The sequence below is a fragment of the Parasteatoda tepidariorum genome, chromosome 1 (genome assembly GCF_982258835.1).
Source record: "Parasteatoda tepidariorum strain Cologne lab strain chromosome 1, Ptep-v5.0, whole genome shotgun sequence".
Lineage (NCBI taxonomy): Eukaryota > Metazoa > Arthropoda > Arachnida > Araneae > Theridiidae > Parasteatoda > Parasteatoda tepidariorum.
In genome coordinates, this window is record NC_141755.1 from 24169578 (window position 1) to 24191255 (window position 21678).

The 21678-nt window shown below is 30.2% G+C and overlaps 4 protein-coding genes across 4 annotated transcripts; 3 read left to right on the top strand and 1 right to left on the bottom strand.

Annotated features, from left to right (window-relative positions):
* Window positions 1–1364: 1364 nt before the first annotated feature.
* Window positions 1365–5532, top strand: LOC107437893 (uncharacterized). The gene has a single exon (XM_071180110.2). It carries the CDS (start codon window positions 2084–2086, stop codon window positions 3341–3343), a length of 1260 nt encoding a protein of 419 aa, XP_071036211.2. The 5' UTR covers window positions 1365–2083; the 3' UTR covers window positions 3344–5532.
* LOC107437892 (uncharacterized) lies at window positions 3887–5532 on the top strand. The gene has a single exon (XM_016050026.5). It carries the CDS (start codon window positions 3887–3889, stop codon window positions 5285–5287), a length of 1401 nt encoding a protein of 466 aa, XP_015905512.3. The 3' UTR covers window positions 5288–5532.
* A 3996-nt stretch (window positions 5533–9528) lies between these two features.
* On the bottom strand, window positions 9529–12655 carry LOC107437889 (malonate--CoA ligase ACSF3, mitochondrial). Its single transcript, XM_016050024.5, has one exon. It carries the CDS (start codon window positions 12303–12305, stop codon window positions 10629–10631), a length of 1677 nt encoding a protein of 558 aa, XP_015905510.3. The 5' UTR covers window positions 12306–12655; the 3' UTR covers window positions 9529–10628.
* A 196-nt stretch (window positions 12656–12851) lies between these two features.
* Window positions 12852–13649, top strand: LOC107437891 (homologous-pairing protein 2 homolog). Its single transcript, XM_016050025.5, has one exon. The coding sequence runs from the start codon at window positions 12986–12988 to the stop codon at window positions 13580–13582; it is 597 nt and encodes a 198-aa protein (XP_015905511.3). The 5' UTR covers window positions 12852–12985; the 3' UTR covers window positions 13583–13649.
* Window positions 13650–21678: the final 8029 nt, after the last annotated feature.

The following is a 21678-nucleotide window of genomic DNA, read 5'->3' on the forward strand; positions in this document are numbered from 1 at the left end:
GTTAATTAAATTTTTGAGGACTTAGTATGAATGGTGTTTTCAATATAAATGTAAACAACAATCTCGAACTCTTGACTTGCCTTACTTCCGGTTTGAAAGTATACAGCTGGTTACTACAGCTTATTCTGCTAGGTGATATTTTAAAAGAGATAATTTTGTTCGAAAAAATAAATAAATGATTTAATTTCTGAGTTAAAATCTGCTGTATTTCATAAGATATTATTAATATTTTGTAATTCTGGTGTGTTTGTTGATTTCGAAATAACTCGCTTTTCTGGCAGTTTTGATTTGGCAGTATTAATATATTTGTTTTTGGTGCAATCCATTATTGTCCGAGCAGCAAGGTTAATTTCATTTTTCAAAATATCATTTAGGTTTCAAATCATTTCAAATCAAAATATCATTTAGGTTAGGTTAAAATATCATTAGGAAGTTGGTATATTGTTATAATGTTGGTATAGTGTTAATTAAGAAAAACAATGATTTAAAAAAGAAATCAATTTCAAATATATATTAATGAAATTCGATAAATTTTTTAGTTCCAATTTAACAAAATAAAGTAAAATTTAATTTATTATTATTTATTTTAATTTTAAATATGCTTTCTTAAATGTTAAGATGTATAAATACTTTTATACATGAATAAATAAAAAATATACGAGAAAAAAATTTAATCTAAGGGCTCCAAAAATTTTAACGACCTAGGGCCCTGCGTACGCTTAATCCGCCCCTGACGACAGATCTTCAAATGACGATTCTTATTATGATTTTTCTTTTAAACACGTCCCGCAGTGGACTGATCGTTAAGACACGGTTCCCAGCAGATCACCGAAGTCAAGCATCACTGGCTGCGGTCAGTGTGCGGGTGGGTGACCACTTGGATCAATCTGCGTAGGGACCGAGGGTGTGCGGTATTGGTCCTCGTTAAACTGTTCTACCGTAAAGTGCACGACTTCGCGTGCAGGTCATTGGGCTACCGAAGCAGGGGTGCCATCCCCTCTGCAGAGGATCAAAATTGTGATGGCTTGTCTTCGGATCATCCTCAGGGATGCTTCCCAGACCATCGCCAATAGCTCATTGTGCAGCTCTAGTGCGACGTAAATTAACTACAACAACAATCTTTTAAACACAAATAATAAATCAGTTAACAAATACATGAATGCAAGAAATACTATACTCAAGATAGTCTCATAACACAATGATAATGTGGTGAGTCAAATGGCTTCAGAACACACAAAAAACAATGATCCGGAAGTATAGGCGGCCAAGCTCTCTGGTGTAGAAAACACAATCCATAAATCAGTTCTTCTACGTAAGCTAAAAGCAGCAAAGCTATCATACTGATAAAATTCCTAAGTAATGAGCATGGACCCTTATACTCTAGACTCCATGGTAATAAGTAAATAAATTTCGTATTTGCTCTGAATGAATTTTGTTAGTGATATCATTTCTTTTTTAATTAAATCATTTTTTAATCAGTCTTTGTTTGTAATTATTGACTGATGCACATTCATTCTTAATGTTGAGGATATCTCATCTATCATCTTCGGGTTAGACCAAAAACTTTTCTACAATTGAGCTTACTCTCTTCTTTTAATTCTATAGCAAAAAAATATTACCTCAATGGATTCTCGAACAAACGTATGCAAGCAAATGTAATTTAAATTAAATTATTACTGTTTAATCTGACAATAAACAGTATTCATGTTCTGAGTGGATAAGAACTTGATTTTCACGAAGTGTTTGCAATAATTTCACTAAAAGATTATTTTGCAATAATTTCACTAAAGGATTATTTTAAAACAAATCACTTTAAAGTTTAAAAGAATGTCGAAATTCAACAAATATCATCATGTCAGCGGTAGAAAAGTGGTTTAAACTATACATCTGTATCTGTATAAACTGTAATCTTTAAACTGTAGAGAAGCCTTGCTTATGCTATATATGTGAAAAGTCTTAAACAAAAAATTTTATTTAAACAAGCACTCTCCCTTTTGCTACAGTGATAATTCTGAGGCATTCATACATGTATCAAGCTTAACAAATTGTATTTTATTCTAAGGAACATCCTTATTCATGCTATATGTGTGATAAAACATTTGCATTGAACGCCAGTTTAAATTCCCATGATCTTATTGATACTGTTTATGAACCTTATGTATGCAGTATATGTGATAAAACATTTTTACATGAAGAAAATTTTAAGAAACATTCTCTTGTTCATACTGAAAAGAAGATTTATTCTTGCAGTGTGTGTAATAAAACTTTCTCTGAGAAAATTTATTTGAATGAACACTCACTTGTTCATTCTGGTAAAAAAACGTATGCATGTCATGTATGTAATAAAACATTCACACAGAAAAGTACTTTAAATGAACACTCTCTTATTCATACTCAAGAAAAGTTTCATTCATGCAGTGTGTGTAATAAATCTTTTATAAAAAAATTTAACTTAACTAGGCACTTTCTTGTTCATACTAGAGAAAAATCTTATTCATGTAGTGTATGTGAGAAGACATTCTCACAGAAAATTCAATTAGTAAAGCACTCTCTTGTTCATGCTGGCAAAAAACCATATGCATGCACTGTGTGTGATAAAACATTCATACACCAAAGAAGTTTAAATGAACACTCTCTGATTCATACGAAAGAGAGACCTCATTCATGCAGAGTGTGTAATAAGTCTTTTACAAAAAAATCTAGTTTAATTCGACACTGTCTTATCCATACGGGCGAAAAGCCTCATTTTTGTAATGTTTGTAATAAATCCTTCACAGAGAAACGAAGTCTAAATGAACATTATCTTGTTCATACTGGAGAAAAGCCTTATAAATGCAGTGTATGTGATAAAACATTTTCTCAGAGAACTAATTTAAACACACACTCTCTTATTCATACTGGACAAAAACCTTATTCATGCAGTGCATGTGATAAGACATTTACACGAAAAAGTAGTTTAAGTGAGCACTCTCTTGTTCATACCAGAGAAAAACCTTATCCGTGCAATGTATGTGGCAAAACATTCACCCAAAAAGGTAGTTTAATTAAACACTCTCTTATTCATTCTGAAGAGAAACCTTATTCATGTAGTATTTGTAATAAATCTTTTACTGAGAAAAGAAGTTTAACTGTACATAATAGTGTTCATACAGGAGAAAAGCCTTATAGATGCAGTGTATGTAATAAGACTTTCTCTCAGAAAAGTAATTTAAAAACACACTCCCTTGTTCATACAGGAGAAAAACCTTATTCTTGTAGTGTATGTGCTAAGAAATTCTCCCTTAAAGATCATTTAACTAAACACTTTCTTGTTCATGCAGGAGAAAAACCTTATTCTTGCTGAGTATGTGATAAAAGTTTCTTGCAGAAAAGAAGTTTAAATAAGCACTCTCTTCTTCATAGTTGAGAAAAATCTTACGTACTGTGTAGGTGATAAATCTTCACATAGAAAAAGAGATTCAATTAGCATATTTATGATGAGCATAATAATATTTATAAAAGAGAGAGTTAACGTTATTTTTGTACCTCAGTCTCGGTGAGTTAACATCACAATATCAGCTTGTCATAGTCATGATAATCTTTGTAATTTAATATAGTGGATATCTTAGATATTATAAAAGCTAAGTGTGAATGAACTTTCACATCCAAAATTACATTCTTTTCTCCTTCAAAACCAAATTAAAAAAATTATGCTCATTAGTTTCTTGTAGTAAACATTTCGGAATAAACATATTTTAAATATTATACTAAAGAACAAAATTTATATTCCGATTGTGGTTTATCTTTTATTCAGAAAATCCTTGTGCAATAATCTTAAAGCAAGGTTTTTTTTACAGGGAATAAAAAAAAAATTGTTCACAATAGATAGAAATTTTATTAACACAATATGTGCGATAAAATAATCACAGTACAAGCAAGTTTAAATCAACAATCTATAACTCGTACTTTAGATAAACCATATAAATGTAGTGTATGTGATAAAACATTCTTACATAACGGAAATTTGAATGAACACTCTCGAATACATACTCGAGAGAAGCCTTATTATTGCAACGTGTGTGATAAAACATTCAGACAGAAATCAAATTTCAATCGACACTCCATTTTTCATACTAAAGAAAAACCTTTCTCATGTAATGTATGTAAAAAAGCATTCATGGAGAGAAGTCATTTGAATGAACATTCTCTTGTTCATACGAAAGAAAAGCTTTATTCATGCAGTGTGTGTAATATGTCTTATGCAAAAAGATTTCATTTAAAAAGGCATAGTCTTGCTCATAATCAAGAGAGACCTTATTCATGCAGTGTTTGTAAGAAAACATTCAAACTTTCAGACACTTTAAAAAGACATTATCTTATTCATTCTGGGGAAAAGCTATATTCATGCGGTGTGTGTGAAAAAAAATTTGCTAAGAAATGTCATTTAATTAGGCACTCTCTTATTCATACTGGAGAAAGACCTTATTCATGCAGTGTTTGTGAAAGAACTTTCACACAGACAGCTAGCTTAAAAAAACATTACCTTGTTCATACCGGAGAGAAGCCTTATTCGTGCAGTGTGTGTAATAAAATGTTCTCACTGAAAACTAATTTAGACAAACATTCTCTCGTTCATACTGGAGAAAAACCTTATTCATGCAGTGTATGCGATAAGAATTTCACATCAAAAAGAAATTTAAATGAACACCTTCTTGTTCATACTGGTGAAAAGCTTTATTCATGCAATGTATGTTTTAAAACATTTAAACACAAAAGAAATTTAACTACTCACTCCCTTGTTCATACTGAAGAAAAACCATATTTGTGCAGTGTATGTGATAAAGCATTCACAGAGAAACGAACTTTAACTGAACATTCTTTCATTCATACGGGAGAAAAACCTTATCCATGCAATGTATGTGATAAAGCATTCAGACAAAAAAGAACTTTAAATAAACACTCTCTTGTTCATGCTTTGGAAAAGCCATATTCATGCAGTGTGTGTAATAAAACGTTCACACTGGAAACTCATTTAAATAAACACTGCCTTCTTCATACTGAACCTCATTCATGCAGTGTATGTAATAAGACATTCACTAGGAAAAGAACTTTGAAAGAACACTTTCGTATTCATACCGGAGAAAAACCTTATTCATGCAGTTTATGTGATAAGACATTCACACACAAAAGAAATTTAACAGCACACGCTATTTCTCATACTGGAATAAAGCCTTTCTCGTGTGATGTATGTGATAAAACATTCACACAGAAAAAAAGTTTAATTAAGCATTCTCGTCTTCATACTTGAAGGAAATCTTATTGTTATGCAATCTTTCTGTTTTTATGCAGTTTGTATCACAAATTCTCTGTCAGAAGAAGAGTTTAAAGGAAAAATATTGTTGATATTAGAGAAGAATCTTTTTAATGCAGTGTTGAACAACAATTGCAAACTATTCATTTAAATAAACATTTACTTATGTCATATTCAATAGAGACCTTTTTCATCTAATGTATTTAAGTAAATCTTGTGCAAATAAATTCTATTTTAAAAAACATGTGTGATTCTTACTAAAAAGGTCAGTTTTTTAATAAAAAAAGACACCAGAAGCTGGATAATAAAATTTCTAAGAAATTTTTAAAATAAAATAGATTTAAGTGTAAGTGTCTGTTTTAAAAGAGACTGATGAGCAACATCAGTTTTTAAATAGAAACCTACGTAATTTAAACATTTACAGTACATTGTTTTAGTGGTCACCTTAGACAGGTGGTCAATTTATACAGAGGAATAGTCATTGTGTGTCAGCCAGGTAGCTGAGCTGTTAGCGCGCTTGTTTGCGGGTTTGAATCCTGCTCTGGCCATGGAGTTTCTCTATGTGTTGTCTTCTGTTGTGTGTGAATATGATCAACCCTATAAACAGGTTTGGGGCAGTGTGGCGTGACTTTGGTTCACAGGTGCCCACTGGGAAACGTGAAATGAGTAACAATTCCAGCATCTTCTAAGTTGAATAATGTTCAGTGCCTGCCATTTGAAAAAAAAAAAATTTTTCATTGTGTTTTTCTATCATTTCTTATATTATGTTACTCTATTTTTTATATTACTAATCACAATAAAAATTAATGCATTTAAATTTTTAACATGATTTTAAAATTTTCTTTATTAATTTGTCCCGTATATCATAAATGAAATTAATAATCAGAATATACATACTAGAATTTGTAGAATAAATTGAATTTGGAACTGATTAGAAAACAAATAAATATGCATAAAGAAAGTAAATAAATATGCATATTTTGTTAGTAATCTATGAAAGATATTTATTATATATAATTTCTTAAAAGACAGTGCAGATGATATATGTAGTTAAAAACTTAACATTATATTCAACTATATTTTGTTATGTCTGCTTACAAACTGATGGTTAGTTTCTAATAGTATTTAACAAATCCATGCAAATTCTAATACATGATTACATAGAAAATCTCATAAAATAATTTTTGTTGAACAATTTACAAAAGGTTTAAAATTGGATTTAATATCACACATATACAAATTCGAATTACTGTTTCAGTGATCAATATAAAAGTCAGACAGGTGGTGGTCCAGTTACACTTTTTTATGCAATATGATTCTTGATAATAGAGGTTAACTTACAAAGGTTGTCAGCTTTAACTATATGTATGTGAATAAATAACTTTTTATTTTTCTTGAAACATTTATGGCCTAGGTCTAAGAATTTTTATTATTATTTCTTTTTTAATATATTATTGCCACATATAGAAGCATTTCCATTTAAAGCCTTGTGAACTGAAGTTGTAGAATTCTACATATCTGAACTCATAGTTTAACTTATTTTTCTAAAACTAGTTCATCTTTATTGTTAATCAAGGACAAGCATAATTTTTAAGTGACCTAAGTAAAATTTACTGTGGGTGTAAAATTACTAAAATTTACTTAAAACACAAAAAGTGTAATTTTTAGTTTTTGTCCTTTTTTAAACAGAAATTAAAAAAAATATTAAGTAAATATTTTAATTTGTTTATTTTTGCCTGTTTTTCTGTAATTTATAATGATCTGTTTTGTATCAGTTTGAATCATGTATTTGTATGCATGATAAAACAGTTAAAACACAGTCTTACACAGAATACTATAAAACAGTTAAAACACAGTCTTACGATTAATTTTTAATAATAGATATAAAAGTTAATAATATAAAAGTTAAGTTTAATAATATAAAAGTTAACTAAATATATACTATAAATCCCAGTGTGTAAGTCGACCCCCTACTTTTGATTACGTGATAGCAAATTTCTAGTGTGTCAGGTGTATTAATCAACTAAAATTAAACATTTTTGAAATTTCAAGAATTATTAAGAAGAAAAAACTTTCTTCAAGTTAAAAAATATATCACATCGTTCTCTCTGTATATGATACATTCACTCTCAAATTAAGATGTTATGAGGCACCCCTTCAAATAAAGCAAGATAATTTTTTTCTGAACGCAATTTAAAGTAATGATTCTATAAGATATTTTTATATGTAAAGAAAATCTGATGAGAGGAAATTCAAATTTAATAGTATCATCAAACTTATTAAAAATGGTTTGGAACGGGTTAAATTGATACAGATTTATTCATACCTATCTCATTGCTTATAATTTATCAATATTTCAGTCCGACTTTATTACCATTGTACGAGTAGATTCCCTGATTTTAGTAAAATTTTGGGGGATTAAATACCGGTCAACTTATAACACCGGGATATAGGTACTAAAGTTCTTAAATTATTTTTTTAAAAGTTAAAAAAAAATTATGTAATATACATTTTTTAAAGTAAATAAATTCACAAATCCCTCTTCACTTTCTTTGAAAGTTTGATGAGAAAGTTGTGTATTGAAGGAGAAATTTTTTTTCAAATTTGTCCAAATGTCAAGAGTCTGATTTAAAATTCATACGACATAAAATTTAACCTCTTATTCTTCTTTTTACCCTCCAAAACAAAAGTATCAAATTTTAAATAACATTTTGAATATTATAACAATTTAATATTTTATTTTAATAGACAAAAAAATGATTTTCTTTTAATAAATAAGATTTGTCTATTTTCATTGCTAAAAGTGTCAGGAAAATACATGTATAGTTTGTCTATGGTAAGAACTCCCCCTGCTATTAAGTCTGAGGCTATGGAAACAAGAATAGCACATTTCAGGGAGGGTCGCGTCTCTTTACTCTTGAGCTAACACAGTAGACCGAAGATAAAGATTCCCTTTCTCTCGTCGACCCGAGCCAAAACCTGTCCTAAACAGTGTCCTAGACCCACACCCCTACTTGAAATAGTTATACCTCATTGCCATATTCAACACCACGGGTCCAGACGAATGGCTAGGGGAGTTTTTATTTTAGACAAACTATATATGATCGTGTATATATATGTATGATCATGCCTATATACAGTGTTTTCACTACAGCGTGAGAATCTCGCATATTTTTTCCTTTTCTCGCATTAAAAAATTATTACCGCGAGAAATTCGCGCATTCTATAAATCAATTTCAAAACTCACGAATTTCTCGCATTTTGGAAAAGGCTTCGAATTACGCCATTTAGAATGAAATCTGTTTCACTTTTCTTCCTGGATCCTTAATTATTTTCAACATCTGCCCCATTATCTAGCTTCCCTATTTACCAGTACTGTTCATAACCTTTTCGAACTACAGAACACAAACACGGAACCCTTTTCAGAACACATTTCTCTGCAACCTCTTGTTTACCGTAGGTAAGGTTTCTTCATGTAAGACGTTCAAATGTTTTATGCACTTATGTAAGATGGACAAATACCTTGTAAAGGCAAAATCTTCTACGATGATGCACCAAAAATATTCAATGCTTTAAAAAATAGAAGACGTTAAAAATGTATTATAATTAAAGAACTGATTTTTTTTTCAAGAGTTTTTGTGTTTTTTTAGTTTTTAGAAATCTCACTTAACTTTTTGAAATCTCACCCTGTTTTTGAGAAAGGGTGAGAAATTCTCACCCATTTTTTTTTCTGTGATGAAAACACTGCTATATATATATATATATATATGAATAGTCTACCTTTTTACCTGATCTGTTCCTCAATAGCATATTATGTGTCTGAACTATCTGGTTTATGTCAATGTTTAATAAAAATTTTTTTTTTCATTATGATTCCAAAGGATTACCATATTGAAATTTGGCACGAAAATTGCTAAAAAGAATTAAATAAAATATTTTTTTGGAAAAAAAATTATAAAAATTTCATTAAAATGTAATTTTTAAAAAAAATTTATTTTAATGCATATTTTATAAAATATCTTCAAAAACTGAACAAAATGACATAAAATTTAACTCTCTGGGGCCAAATAGTTCTCAAGTCACAGCTGTTTGAAATGTATGAAATTTTTAAAAAAAAGTGAGAATTTTTGTATTTTTATCGAATCTGTTAGTTTTATCTCTGAGTCAAAAGTTTAAAAGACGACATTTTGACCATTGGTTGATTTGGCATGGTATATATGTATGCACACACACAGAAAAAAATTGGAAAGATTTCTTTATTTATCTCCAACATCAAAATGTGGTAAAATCACATGCTTCAACAATAAAACTTAATTGACAAAAATAGAAATTATTCATTCAAAATTAAACAAACAAAAACTGACTAGTTTAAATAAGAAGTAAAATTTAAATAAATATATATTTTAAAAATAATTGAGTACAAATTTCATTTTTAAATAATCTCATTGTCTGATTAACAAAAACATGAACACAAGAAAAAAGTAAGATTTTTGAACACTTATATTTTAGACTTATTTTCTACTAAATTTATAACCTAAGATTAACTTTTTAGATAAAAATATTGTTTTTATCTAAAAAGTCAATTTATGAATTTTTTACATGAAAAGATTTTTCATTTAAAAACTATGTAATAAACAAGAAACATGATGAATGTTTAAGACCTAAACAGAGTCAGAAAATTTCTTTTAAAAATTTTGATTGATCTGCAAAACCGAAAAGATTTTTGAGAATCTTTCAAGAAAGACAGCACCACATCATCTTAAGCAAACTTTTTATAATAAACTCCTTACATAAAAAAAGTAAATAAAAATAAATAGTAATATGAAGTTTGAACAGAAAAATAACCAGATTAGGCATCAAATGCATTAAAAAAGATTATTAAAATAATTTCGTGCAAAATTTTGATGTTAAATAACTAGTATATAAAATGGCTTTCAGTTGAGAATTTAAGAACATAAAATCTATCAATAATTAAATATTGTCAAAATGGACCTTTCCTCGAAACAAGCATATAAAATACAACTGATGATTGATTCTCGGTGATTAACTTTATAAAAAATAATTGTTCTTTATTATACAATAAAAAAATATACTATAAGCAAATATTAAAAAAAAATTAAGTACAAGTAATATGAAAAACTACCATTGCAAACAAATCAATGGTTATTTTTCAAAAGTTATAAACACATCTATATGTTTCAAACAACAAATCTGAGGTAATCAATAAAATCTCAATTAAAAATTACACTAAACTGAAACAAGAATTTTTGTTAACTCTTGTTTGTTCGTTTTTTCTATGGCACGGAAAAGTAATAAGAATTTTTGACTCTTTATTACATTAAAGTGAATCAAAAACTTTTCTCAGTTCTTTTTTATTAACTTTTCCCATAACATTCCGTGGAATTTCTTTCACATTTTTTATGACAGTTGGAACAGCATATCCTGCTATGTAACTCTTGCACCAAGCTCGGAGCTCATCATTTGCAATGTGTTTTCCTTCATTAAACATCAGAACAGCTGCTACCCTTTCACCCCAAACATCATCATCAATACCTAAAACAGTGCATTCTTTAATATCAGGGTGACGAAGCAAACAAGATTCCACTTCCAAAGCACTTATCTTGTATCCACCACTTTTGATAATATCAACAGATGTTCTTCCAAGTATCTTAAAACCTCCTTTTTCGTAACATGCTGTATCACCCGTCTGAAACCAACCGTCTTTTGTAAAAGATTCAGCAGTGGCTTCTGGTCTATTATAATACTCGTTAAAAACATTAGGACCTCTTATCATAAGCTCACCAGATTTCCCTTCGCAACCAGGTTGTATTTTAACCTCTTTATCATTTCCTATAACTAAGTCACTTGATTCAGAAGCTTCACCAGGTTTAACAATTTTAACCTCCACTTTAGGCAAAGGATTACCTACACTACCAGGCATTCTTAAACCTCTCAGAGGATTAGAAGTGGCCATACCAATTTCAGACATTCCGAATCTTTCGAGCAGAGTATGACCGGTGATACTTTCCCAGCGTTGAAAAACTGGTACGGGAAGCGAAGAAGAACCAGATGACATTAATCTCATTGTTTTTAAACACTTGTCTCTGGAAGAGCTTTCATTATAACCACTGTTATTGTATTCTTGAAGTAATTTAGCATACATGGTTGGGACTGCAAAAAACAGGTTAACACGAGGTTTTGTACTATCCAGGTTAAGAAAATACTTCCATGCTTCAGGTGCATCAAATTTAGGTTGCATAACTAGTGTACCTCCAGATCTTAAAGGACAGAGAAAACCATTCATTATACCATGAATATGGTGCAAAGGAAGAGAAAGCAAAATTGAATCTTTGGAATCAATCTCCCAGCTCTTGACAACAGCAGATATCTGTGAGAATAGGTTACCATGAGTTAAAACAACTCCTTTTGGACGACCTGTGGTACCACTAGTATAAATAATAAGTGCTCTTTTATTTTGGAAAGAAGAATCCCACGAAAAAAATTCTGATTTTAACAAATCTGATTTACTAACGGAAGATGTTGATGCAAACACATCTCTATCAACACAAAGAAAAGAGGATTTTAATTTTGTTGCTATATTTTGCATAGGATCTATATATTTTTCATTGGCAATAACTAATTTGCTTTCTGAATTTTCAACATAATATTCTAGCATAGCGGCTGGATGACTTGGGCATAAGGGGACAGCAGCATTACCAGTGATCCAGCATGCTAAAAACACTGATACATATGTAGCATCACTAGTGCAAAGGAAAGAAACACGCTCACCAGATTGAGCAGGTAATATTTTTTTGATCTTTTGTGCTATTAAATAGCTTGCAGATAAAATGTCATTGTATTTATAGGCTCCATGAGTATCATAAACAGCAACGTTTTGGGAATGTTCAAATAAGCTCTCATAAAATGGTTTAAAATTTTGTTTCGAGTAACGTCTGTAAGTGGAAAGAATTCTGTCTTTTCCACTACATGAAAAATAGCGAAGAAATGTGCTCATTTTTAATTCAAATGAATTATTTGAATACAAAATAATCCTTTTAATAATACAACGAAAGAGGTATTTAAATATTGATACGATCTTATCAGCGACCGATATACTTATATCACAGTTTCAATAAAATATATAACAAGAAAGAGATAACTTATAAGTTAACTAAACGAAGAAAATTTATCTTATTTATTTATCTTTACAGCTTGAAATTAAAAGTAAATATTAGCATTGGCACAGGTGATTTATTTTGTTACTGAAGCAAATTCAATTAAGTAGATAAATAGAAGTTTAAATAAAATCTAAGTAGATGGCATGATAAAAATAAAAAGTAGAAATCCTGGCCAAGGCTAGCAGACGTAAGTAAATAAATAAAAAGTGAAAGTTATAGTGAAACGTTTTGAACTAAACAATTTTATACAAGAAGAAACAAATTTTATACAAACCATACCTAAAGTAAAAATAGCTTAACAATATAATATTAACACATCATATTTCGAATCATAGTGATTATAAATGGTTTTGATGATTTATTCCAAACATTGCGATCGGTGCTGGTGAACTGAAGTAAAGGAAAGAATGAGAAACCGAAACTTTTCAAATGTTTCCCGCCTCTAAATTGAAAACATTATTCTTTCGAATCTTTTATGGATTAAATTTAAATTGTGGACTAAACATAGATTTATAAAATGAGTAAAAATCCTAACAAACAAGTTTTAGATTATATGGTTCAACAAAACAGGCCTTATAGTGCTATTGATATTTTTAATAATTTACACAAAGAAATAGGTAAAACTGTTGTTCTAAAAGCTTTAGATCATCTTGTAAGTGAAGGTAAAATCCGAGAAAAAATGTATGGCAAACAAAAGATTTACTTTGTTGATCAAAAGGAATTTTCTGAGTTTGAAAACGTTGACCTTAAGAAAATGGATTCAGACATAATCCAGCTGACTAACACTTTGAATGAACTTCAACAACAGCTTAAAGCAGCCGAAAGTTCATTAAATGGCCTGAACAAAAGTATGACTACTGAAACTGCTGAATTAAAACTAAATGAGGCTAAAAAGGAAATTCCTACACTAATGAGTAAATTACAAAGTTTAGAATCGAATACATCTCGAATTGGTCCAGAAGAAAAAGAAACTCTGATGAAAAATAAAGTGAAATGCTCGAAAGAGTTACAGAAAAGAAAGCGTTTAGCGAGTGATATGTTAGATGCCATACTAGAAGGTTACCCAAAAGGTAAAAAACAATTGTATGAAGAAATTGGAATTGAAGTAGATTGATGATTAGAATAACTTTTATAAAATGTAATAGTTTCTGTTCATTAAAATATATTTGATGCATTTTTTATTTTTGCAAATGGAAAAGTATACTTCCCAACATTATAAATATTCTTTATATTATTCAAAGACAGATTTTATTAAATTCATTGCACTATTCAGCTATTTATGTATATACTAGAATTTACACTCACATTCATATAATGTAGAGCCCAGTCAGCTTTTGAACAGTGAGAAATTCACATATTTAAGAAAATTAAAACTGGAGCAGATTGAAAAGAAAAAAAATATTTTAATTTAATGTATGCTGAATTAAATTATGCATTGAAAAGTTGTAATATGTGATCTAGTAATATTTGTGAAAATGTATTCATCCCGTAATTTAATACTGTGAAAAATATCAATTTCAAAACATATATATTATTAAAGAATTATTATTAATATCTTATTTTAAGGTTAGGGTTATGAATCGTTTACTTACAGTTGATACAGCAAATGAACCGCAATGGGTTAAAATATACATATATGCAGTAACAGTTTTGTTCTAAAAAACTGAGGACAATTTCTTTATCGATTTTTTCTTGAATCTCTTTAAAATTAGTTCCATATTGGTAACTATTTGTGCCAGCTGTAGTCATCATTCTTATACTTGCAAAAATTTATAAATAAAAAATATGTAATAGCTTGCCAAAGAGTGGTTACAAGTTATATTTTGTGTTTGAGTTCGTCTCTTTTCCCGTTTAGTTTCTTGCATTTTACTGTGTGATTGTCACCAGAATTTGGTGCTGGTTTTCGCAATGACACCGATTTTTAAATATTTCTGAAAAATTACTTGCTATACTTTTATTTATTAAATCTTAACAGTTTTTTTTATGCCAAACTTAATGTTAGTTCAACTGCAGATTTTTGGATATATTGATCTAACATCGTGGCATGCCAGGCTTATTTTTATTACAAAGTATTGATTTACATTAAGATAGCATATAACATCATTTCCACATTGTGTTTATTTAAGAAAAGGAATTTTTCTAATATTTTTATATTAAAATTTGTAATTTTTAAAATTACCAGGTTTGCATTAAAGCAAATATAAATAAACGGTTGACAAATTTGAAATTTTTTAATTATACAAAGTATAATTTAAATCAAATTCATAATTGACATATTGGAACCTGTGTGCTTCAATTATGTTAATACTTAGCTTTCCTTTATACATTATAATAATTTCATTTTTATAAGTTACATTTCCGGTATGTTCTTTTTTTATAGTTGCCTTTTTCAAATAATGCTAAAATATTTAAAAATATGTTGATTGTGTAAATTATTTGTTTATATGTTAATGGCTAAAAAAAATTCTATTGTCTATTTTTCTATTTCTTGTTGAAAGGATTTTAATTAAAATTTTGTCTTCACAAAAAGATTTTTCATTTTATAAAAGTATGTTGCATTCATGATTATCAGAAATGATTGTGCTCCGGGAAAATTCCATATTTTTCGCTAACCGTGATCCAGAAATCCAAGGTCCAGAAGCTTCAAGAAATCGTCGATAACATGTATGAAAATTCCTGTTTGTTTTATTTATAAATATTAGAAAATTTATACTTAGGATCTCATTCATTTGTAAATATTTTTTTGGTAGAATAGTAAATTTGATTAAGAGATAAAAGTAAACTTATACATACATAATTATTCATTTAAATCCGCGTACCTGGAAAATCATGAATTTCGATATTGAACAAAATAAGTTATGAAATGTCATGATTTTAACTATTTTTTAAAAAAAAGTCATGGATTTAGGTCTCCGAATTGGTCTAATTTTTAAAATGGAATCCCCTCCCAAATTTCATGGTGTTTCGAATATCTGAATTTCTAACAAAATCCCCACTCACTGTCATTTTTTATTAAAATATGAAATGTTTTTATCATGTTCTTTAAAAATTATGGTGTTTTTTCAAAAAATGAAGGAAAAAGCATAATTTCTAGAGCGAATTATCTTTTAAACTTCTGTAATTTCAGAATTTTTATTATTATTCTTATTTTATAAATTTAAAATTCTAGCTGAAGCAAGCCAGTCATTGGCGAATTTTTTAAATTCCAAAATGAGAACAGAAAAGTCAGGAGTATTTCTGTCCTTTCCGATGAACAAGAAAAGTATCTTTAGAATGTAATACTGCAGAAAAAAATTATTTGCTTTTGTATTTTTTTCAGCTGTTTTATTGCTTCAACTCTTTCTTTACTCTGTTTTTTAAATTTAAAGTCTATAAATGTGAAAATGCGGAGTATAACAGTGTTGATTATACTTATCATTTCAATTAATGTTATTATAATGCTTTTTTAAATTTATTGTTGTGTTTTTGGCCCAGAAAATAGTAACTTCCTGAAGTCATGAAAAATTGTTGGAAGTAGTCATGGAAAGTCATGGTTTTGAAAATCTAAAATGTAGCAGATACCCTGTATATATAAATAATTTAAAATGTCATGTTTTGAAAATATGAAGGACATAAATTTTTTTGAAATGTATCATTAATGATTTTACTCAAGACATTTTATTTCATAACCGTCGTTGAACAGCCGACCCAATTTTATGGGTTTACGACTACTAATTTTCAACTCCGTAGCCTTGTAATTTTGAACCCAATCCAGAAGACAAGGGAACTCCGAGATTGAGTATTGGGAGAAATTTGCATTTGTGGAGGACTTTTTTGATGGAGCTAACCTGCATTTGCGCTACATGGAGAGGAAGACAACAAGAACCTCCCACGGATAGCCTGACGGCAAGGGGACTCTAACCCATGATTCGTCTACTACTGAGGATATTTTACGTTAGCACTGTAATCGGTGCAAGCTGGCTGCGGAATTCTTATAGACTGGGATTCGAACCTGTTTCCTGGGAACCGACTCTCACAATCACCCTTGCTAAAGTGCAAAAAAAGAAATTAACATTAAGGGGACCAAACTTTTAACTGCTTAGTTATCATTTACATTAGTTGAATAATGTAATTGAAAAGTTATATATTATCAATTTGTAGCATCTCTATTTAACTTTAGGGTGATTGTACCATTTACGAATGTCATGCTGGCAGACTTTAGCAACGGATTACTCAGTTAATAAAATTTAAGCAATTCTAGTTATTTTTGTGAGAAAAAAAATTGGTGTATTTTGCATTTTGCAGTTTATCCGGGATTTTTAATTTAATGCCCATTTTTGTGTAAAAGTTTTAGCCATATATTATTTTTTTGGGAAATTTTAGTATATCAAAATTTACTGTGAGAAAATAACTTCAAAAGTAAAGATATATATAAAAAAGAAAACATTAATTTTGAAGGAACTTTTTTCCTCCTTAATAAAAAAACCATTAAGATACTTGTTTACAACTCTTTGTGATATATATTTATTTAACATGACGCATACTATTAGCAGTTGATACAATATATATTTACAATTAAGCCGAGTGGTTAGCGTGCCTGACTGTGGAGCCGCTGGTTGCGGGTTCGAATCCTGCTCAGGGCATGGGTGTTTCTTTCTCTCTGTGTTCTATGTCCTTTCTTCCTCTCTGTGTTCTATGTCCTTTCTTCTTTGTGTGTGAATGTGACCCCATCCTTTAAACGGGTTTGTGGTTGTGTGACGTGGGCGACGCTGCTCCACCGCCCTGTCTTCGCTACAGGTGCCCACTGGGTAACGAGAAGAGAATAGCAGTTCTGGCATTCCTGTGGCCAATGGGACAACCCCCAAGTGCCCGCCATTAAGAAAAAGAAAAAAAACTTTTTTTTACAATTCAAATTTATGTTACTTTACAGTACTTATCATGATGACACTTTTTTACAGCTAAAAAAATTTATAATTAAGTAGCTCACGTAGAAATGGTTTAAAAAATTTCTAAATGGTTTTCCTACGATTTGCAGAAATTTTAAATACTGTGATAATTTGATCTGCTTATCACCTGGCAGCTTTTAAGGGTCATTAAATGCAAATTTAATGATTTTGTAAGAAGACTGCTCCTTATTTTCGAACATAATAAATTCATCCTGAAAAATAGTCTTTCTACAGAAGCTGTAGATGTGGGCAGTAATCAGTTTTGCACTTCTCAGTATTACACTTAGGGTTAATAACTTCATCAGTTTTGAGAATTAATCCCAGATAATTTTCTTCCTTTCCATAATATGCGATTTTTATTTAGCATGAATACGAATCGCGAATGTGTGATTTTTAAATAGCTTGAATACGAATCGTCATATGTGATTATTGAATCACATGAATACGAATCGCTATGTATGATTTTTAAATCGTGTGAATTTGAATTGCGATGCGGGATTTTTAAATCGCGTGAATACGAATCGCATTGTGTGATTTATAAATCGGGTGAAAACGAATCACAAGGTATGCTTTTTAAAACGTGTGAATACGAATCACAATATGTGATTTTTAAATCGTGTTAATGCAAATTAAAATGCTTAGGGTACGTGTCATTAAACTTGCACATGTTCATGGGACTTACGAATTAAGCATGTGTATTGAATTATTTTTCTGCAAAAGGGCCACATGTTTCATAAAAATTTACTAATCCCGTTTTTTTTTTTAAAAAAAAATTCTTTTTAGAAAGCCTTTCAAAGGTATCGATTTGCTTGAAAAATTAATCACGATTTTTTTGAAAATACCTATTTTGCTTCGAAGATTTTTGTGAAAGTATCTATTTTACGGCGACAATTTTTGTAAAGGTAACGATGTCGTTGGGATGATTTTTCTGATACCTGTAAATGGTTGCAAAATCCACCTGTATTAGGTGGATTTTGACACTTTAATTTTTATTAACTTTCATTGGTTTAAAAAATTTTCAACATTTAATAGCTTTAAGTGTTACGGACATGACACAATATGTTATGTGTGCTATAGCCAGTTTTTAATTCTTAAAAAAAAAAAAAAAAAAAAACGAATTTTGAAAAGTTAATAAGAATTGGACTTTGGGCAAATGACATCTAGAGTTATTTTAACAAAAATTATTAGGATTGCTACATTTAAAAAAAAAAAAAAAAAGATTTAATCATTTAAAATCTGTGGTGGAATTGCATTTGTGTAAAGATAAAAAGTTTAAATTCTGACTTAAGTTATATTACCCTAGTTCTGTCTAAATGTAGGTAAATTCTGACTCAAGTCATATTACCCTAGTTCTGACTAACAGGTATCAAAGGACGAGTTAATTGATTTAAAATTGAAAAAATATTTTTTTTTTCTCTATGATGGATGGAAATGGATTTGTGGTGACATTTTAGCTAAATTGTTCAAAAATTAAATGTTCAAAACAAATTTCATAGCTTATGGCTTAGATTGTGGGATTGACTGGCGCATCTTTCTCTAGTTTGATGGGCATTTAATCAGTTTTAGATTCTGGTTATTTTTTATTTAATTATATTGTCACCCATGAATATCAAAGCTTCTTCCTAATAAAATCTTCTAAAAAAATATCCGACAAATTTCTAGTTTTTTTTTTTCTTTAAATTATTTTAAATATCCTACCTTATTAATACTACTTTTCGACAATTCTTTATTCTTCATAATTATTCCTTATTCCTATGATCTCTTATAATCACCTTTAAATTATTAACATAACGTAATTGTTAATCTTATAGCAAAATTTTTGTTTGAAATGTACTGAGACTCCTTGTAATTCATACCAACATGGGTCATAATTGCCTGATTCAACATCGTACTTTAATTCATCGCATCAAATAGTATTAAAACATTTTGATTAAAAGAGTTCGACACAAAAGTAAAATTACTAAATTTAATTTTGAAGAATTTTTCTTATTATTAAGACTGGCATATATTTTTTAGGAACCATATTCCACTCTAATTAATGGATCCTTTGAAGTAAGATTAAGCGAAATTTGCTTTTTTAGATACATTTTTCTTTATAAACACAATTTTATAAAATATTAATAACAATTAATATTGATTCGTAATAATATTATTTATGCGCCAATAACAGTATGGCGATTTTTTCCGGACCTTTTTAACTTATAAGAATCGAAATAGATGTATAAAAAAAAATTTTTTTTTTACCGTTTTTCTCAATGAAATTAGTTAATTACAGCTTTATAATATTTTCAGTTCTGGGGGAAACAAATTTCATTGTATCCTGCGCAGTTATTAATATTACTGAATTCCAGGCATGTATAGTAAAAAGAGATATTTTAAATTTGAATGTTTTTGATAGAAATTTAAGTCAGCACTAAGGAATAGCCGCGATAGCTCAGGGGATAGAGTGTTCGCTTTCCAATGAGGTGGATTAAATACGCTATCAAAATAGTTTTACCGCTCTCCATCTCGCCTTCTTCCCTAGTGTTTCGACGGTTGCACAGAGGATAGAGCCTTCACCTCCCATTTAGGTCACCCAGGTTAGAATCCCATTCGATACGAATGGCTGTCGATACGAATTCCGCATCCGGCTTGCACCGACCACAGTGCTGACGTGAAATATTCTCAGTGGTAGACGGAGCCTGGGTTAGAGTCTCCTTGCCATCAGGCTAACCGTGGGAGGTTCTCGTGGTCTCCATTTCAATGTGACGCAAATGCGGGTTCGTTCCGTCAAAGAGTCCTCCACAAAGGCAAATTTTTCCCAATATTTGATCCAGAAGTTCCCTTGTTTTCTGGATTGGGTTCAGAATTACAAGGCTACGTGCTTGAACATTAGTAGTCGTAAACTCAAAAATTGGGTCAGCTGTTCAACGACGGCTATAAATTAAAATGAAACACTAAGGAACAGAATTATGCATAATCGATTATAAATAAATATATGTTTATTTATAATCGATATTTATATATTTCGCATTTTTTGGACACTTTTGCTAGTTTAGGGCTTTTTTTTTAGTTTTGGGGGAAAAAATTCCATTTGAGGACATTTTTTGAAATCTTCATAAGTACTAACTCATTTTTACAACTTTCACCCATTTTAACTTCTTTAGGCCATTCCACTGACAAATAATTTGAGTTATAGTTGGTTTACAACTGGTACAGTGTTTAAAAAAAGCTAATCTAAATCTTCCACTTGCGGAAATTGGTTTTCTGAGTTCGGTTTGAAAGTGTATCTAATTTTTTTTTTTTTTTTTTAAATTTGTATTTAACATTAATTTCAAAACATAATTACAATTTAATTTCATTTTATCTTAATATAACTGTTCAAATAAAATTTAATGCTATATGAAATTTTAGGAAAAAATGATTAAATTGAAATTCTGTTGTTGTTGTTGCTTATCCTCTTCTGGCCTGACGAGGTCAGACCAGATCTATGAACCCGTTGACCTGAAGAAAATCAAACACCAAAAGAGGAGTAGAGTAAATGTCTTCCCAGAGAAGACCAAGACAGTTCAGGATGTGAACGGCGGAAGCCCGGTGTAGATGGCATTTAAGGCAGAGGGGGTAGGTTTTAGTTCCCTCAGAAAATAGTAAACCTTTAAGATGGCGGGTAGCTAGGCGGGAGATGGTGGCGTAGACTCTCCTTTCAAAGGGAAGGGTCAAAGAAGCTCCAGGCTTCTTTCCCTTGTACCAATGGTGGGTGGGGGGAATCAACCAGTCTCTGAGAAGCTGGGATTTCTTCAGGGAGTAAAGTTAAAGATAGGTAAGATCAGAATAGGTAGGGTGCGGTTGGCTGCAACCCTCTTTAGCTAGGCTGTCCGCTAAGTCATTACCATAGATACCGACGTGAGAAGGAACCCACTGCAGGTGAATATTATGTTGGAGGGACATGAGTTTTAGGTTGTTTACGATGGAAATACTGGTTTTGTCGCCAATTTGGGTCCGGTTGTTGAGATGTTGCAGGGAGCTGCGGCTATCAGAGAATATCGAAAGGTCTTTAAAATAAAGGTCATTTTGCATAACAAATTCCAGACCCCTGTTGATAGCCAGAAGCTCACTTCAGAAAACGGAGCAGAAGTCGCTGGCAGAGAGAAAATTTTTCATCAGGAGTCTCGATGTAGACTCCGCTACCAGCACGACTATCGATTTTGCTGCCGTCAGTGAAAAACTTTGCTTCTTGTTTTGGAATAGAGTGAATAATTTCGAGAGCCAGTTGCTTTAGATGGTCGGGCAGGAATTCCTTCTTATT

Bases quoted from the DNA above. Each gene is read 5' to 3' on its own strand.
- LOC107437893 (XM_071180110.2), top strand. From the start codon at position 2,084: ATGTGTGATAAAACATTTGCATTGAACGCCAGTTTAAATTCCCATGAT.
- LOC107437892 (XM_016050026.5), top strand. From the start codon at position 3,887: ATGTGCGATAAAATAATCACAGTACAAGCAAGTTTAAATCAACAATCT.
- LOC107437889 (XM_016050024.5), bottom strand. From the start codon at position 12,305: ATGAGCACATTTCTTCGCTATTTTTCATGTAGTGGAAAAGACAGAATT.
- LOC107437891 (XM_016050025.5), top strand. From the start codon at position 12,986: ATGAGTAAAAATCCTAACAAACAAGTTTTAGATTATATGGTTCAACAA.